This window comes from Primulina huaijiensis, unplaced genomic scaffold, assembly GCF_012295235.1.
Source record: "Primulina huaijiensis isolate GDHJ02 unplaced genomic scaffold, ASM1229523v2 scaffold40859, whole genome shotgun sequence".
In the NCBI taxonomy this organism is placed as follows: domain Eukaryota; kingdom Viridiplantae; phylum Streptophyta; class Magnoliopsida; order Lamiales; family Gesneriaceae; genus Primulina; species Primulina huaijiensis.
In genome coordinates, this window is record NW_027359687.1 from 947 (window position 1) to 2,880 (window position 1,934).

The window sequence follows — 1,934 nt, forward strand, 5'->3', positions numbered from 1 at the left end:
ACCCAAAGCACGCAGACAAAACATGATTTAATCTCTCGCCCCACAAACAAGCTAAAACGAGGAATTAATGCAATCAAATTGGTCAAATACCTAAATGTACTTGAATAACTGAATAAAAGGTAAAAAAAATAAGCAAAAGTAAAAAGAAAAATATTAAAAAAAACACCCTTGTAAATACTAACATCTACAAGAAAATCAGACCTTACACATGAACATGGCTTGCTATGTGTGCCATACTAATCTAAGCTAGCAGTATATGAACAAAAACTAATGAAAATAAGACAAGGCAAGGCGTAAGAACTCACGTCCATGAGAGCTCCAATGTCCAAGAGCAATGCAGCTTGAGATAGATAAACTATAACTTTCTTCCGCATTGGGCTCAACATTTCTGGAATTAATTTCCTCAGTTGTATCCTTGCAATTTCAGAATATTGTAGAGGAGATGGATGCGGCAAAACAAGCACCTCGTCTAGATGGTCAAGGAATTCAGAATTGAAATTCTTCGATGTCTGCGACAGAGGAAGCAAAACCGTTTCTTAAGTTTAGGTACAAAATCCTAGAAGATTTTTCCTCTATTAAGAACCAAAGCAGATAATTTGAAAGAGAAGCATAATAAATAAAGCTTAAAGAGAAAGCATAGCGATACCTTTTCCAAAAAAGGCATATAGTAGCATTGATGTTTACGCTCTACCTGCAGCTGCTGATGCCCAGATATTATTTGTTTAACTTTCCAAACATTATCCAGGCAACAACAAGGCCTTAGGAACACATCATTTCCAGCATTGGATTTCATGAGTACCAAGACAGCAGTGAGATCGAAAAGCATTCCCTCACGGTTCTTGAATATCCCCTCATGCAGAATTGAAACAATCATCTCTAAAACGGAGGGAGAGGCTTTTTCGATATTCGCAAAAATGAGGATTCCATATGCCTTTTTCTTTGAAATGTCAACGAGCTTCCCAAGCAATGTGTCCCTTCAGGAGAAAAAAAAATTCAGGCTCGAACGAACATAGTTAAGGGGGGAAAGAAAAAAGAAAATCAAAACAGTGAGTTCGGACTAACCCACAGAGATCATCACGAAAACGTGGCCCCGAGTTTGCATCATGATAATCAGACATGTCGCATAAAACAAGCAAATCTTCGTGATCAAATAGCTGCTTGGCAAGAGCTCTAGCAAGCTCAGTCCTGCCACGCCCACGGCATCCAACAAGTAGATATGATCCTAATGGGCATCCAAAAGGCTTTTTCTTTGATATGGTTTCCACGATAAAGGAGATAATATGATCCAATCCAATCGAAGTGCCAAAAAACAGAGTTTTGGCACCTTCAGGGGTCAGATTCAGCTTCCAAGAGAGATGTGAAGAAGGAATTCTTACTAACGAGCTTGCCAACTAAAACTCAAGAGAGGAAATTCATTAGAAAATTTTAAAGCAATAACGACAACACGTGTCCCAATAATCATAAACTTTGATAAGACAGTAATATTTTTAAGTTCAAGTTTATGGGTGGGAATAAACTCGATAAAATGAGATGATCTAGAAGGTTAACCAAACCTCTACGATCATATTTGGACTAACTACAAAATTTTGCCAGTAGTCAACATGAAACGTCCTCCTGAGTTGATCTATAATGGTATGAATTCGACTAGCTTCCGAAGAGATATGGTCTTTATTATCTACACTTTCACGTTCTTTCGAAGTTAAGGCGACGACCATGGGGCCTAACTGGGACAAGAGGCCAGCCCTATTATCTATTTCACAGAATGACTTCACCGAACTAGGCAACCACTTCTGCACAAACTTCTTCCACTTTTCTNCAACACGTGTCCCAATAATCATAAACTTTGATAAGACAGTAATATTTTTAAGTTCAAGTTTATGGGTGGGAATAAACTCGATAAAATGAGATGATCTAGAAGGTTAACCAAACCTCTA

The 1,934-nt window shown here is 38.0% G+C and overlaps 1 protein-coding gene across 1 annotated transcript; it reads right to left on the minus strand.

Moving 5' to 3' along the window:
• Positions 1-305: 305 nt before the first annotated feature.
• LOC140969339 (uncharacterized) lies at positions 306-1,838 on the minus strand. Its single transcript, XM_073430662.1, has 4 exons — positions 1,554-1,838; positions 1,063-1,391; positions 647-974; positions 306-556 (listed from the first exon to the last, which is right to left on the minus strand). The coding sequence occupies exons 1-4, from the start codon at positions 1,836-1,838 to the stop codon at positions 470-472; spliced, it is 1,029 nt and encodes a 342-aa protein (XP_073286763.1). The 3' UTR covers positions 306-469.
• Positions 1,839-1,934: the final 96 nt, after the last annotated feature.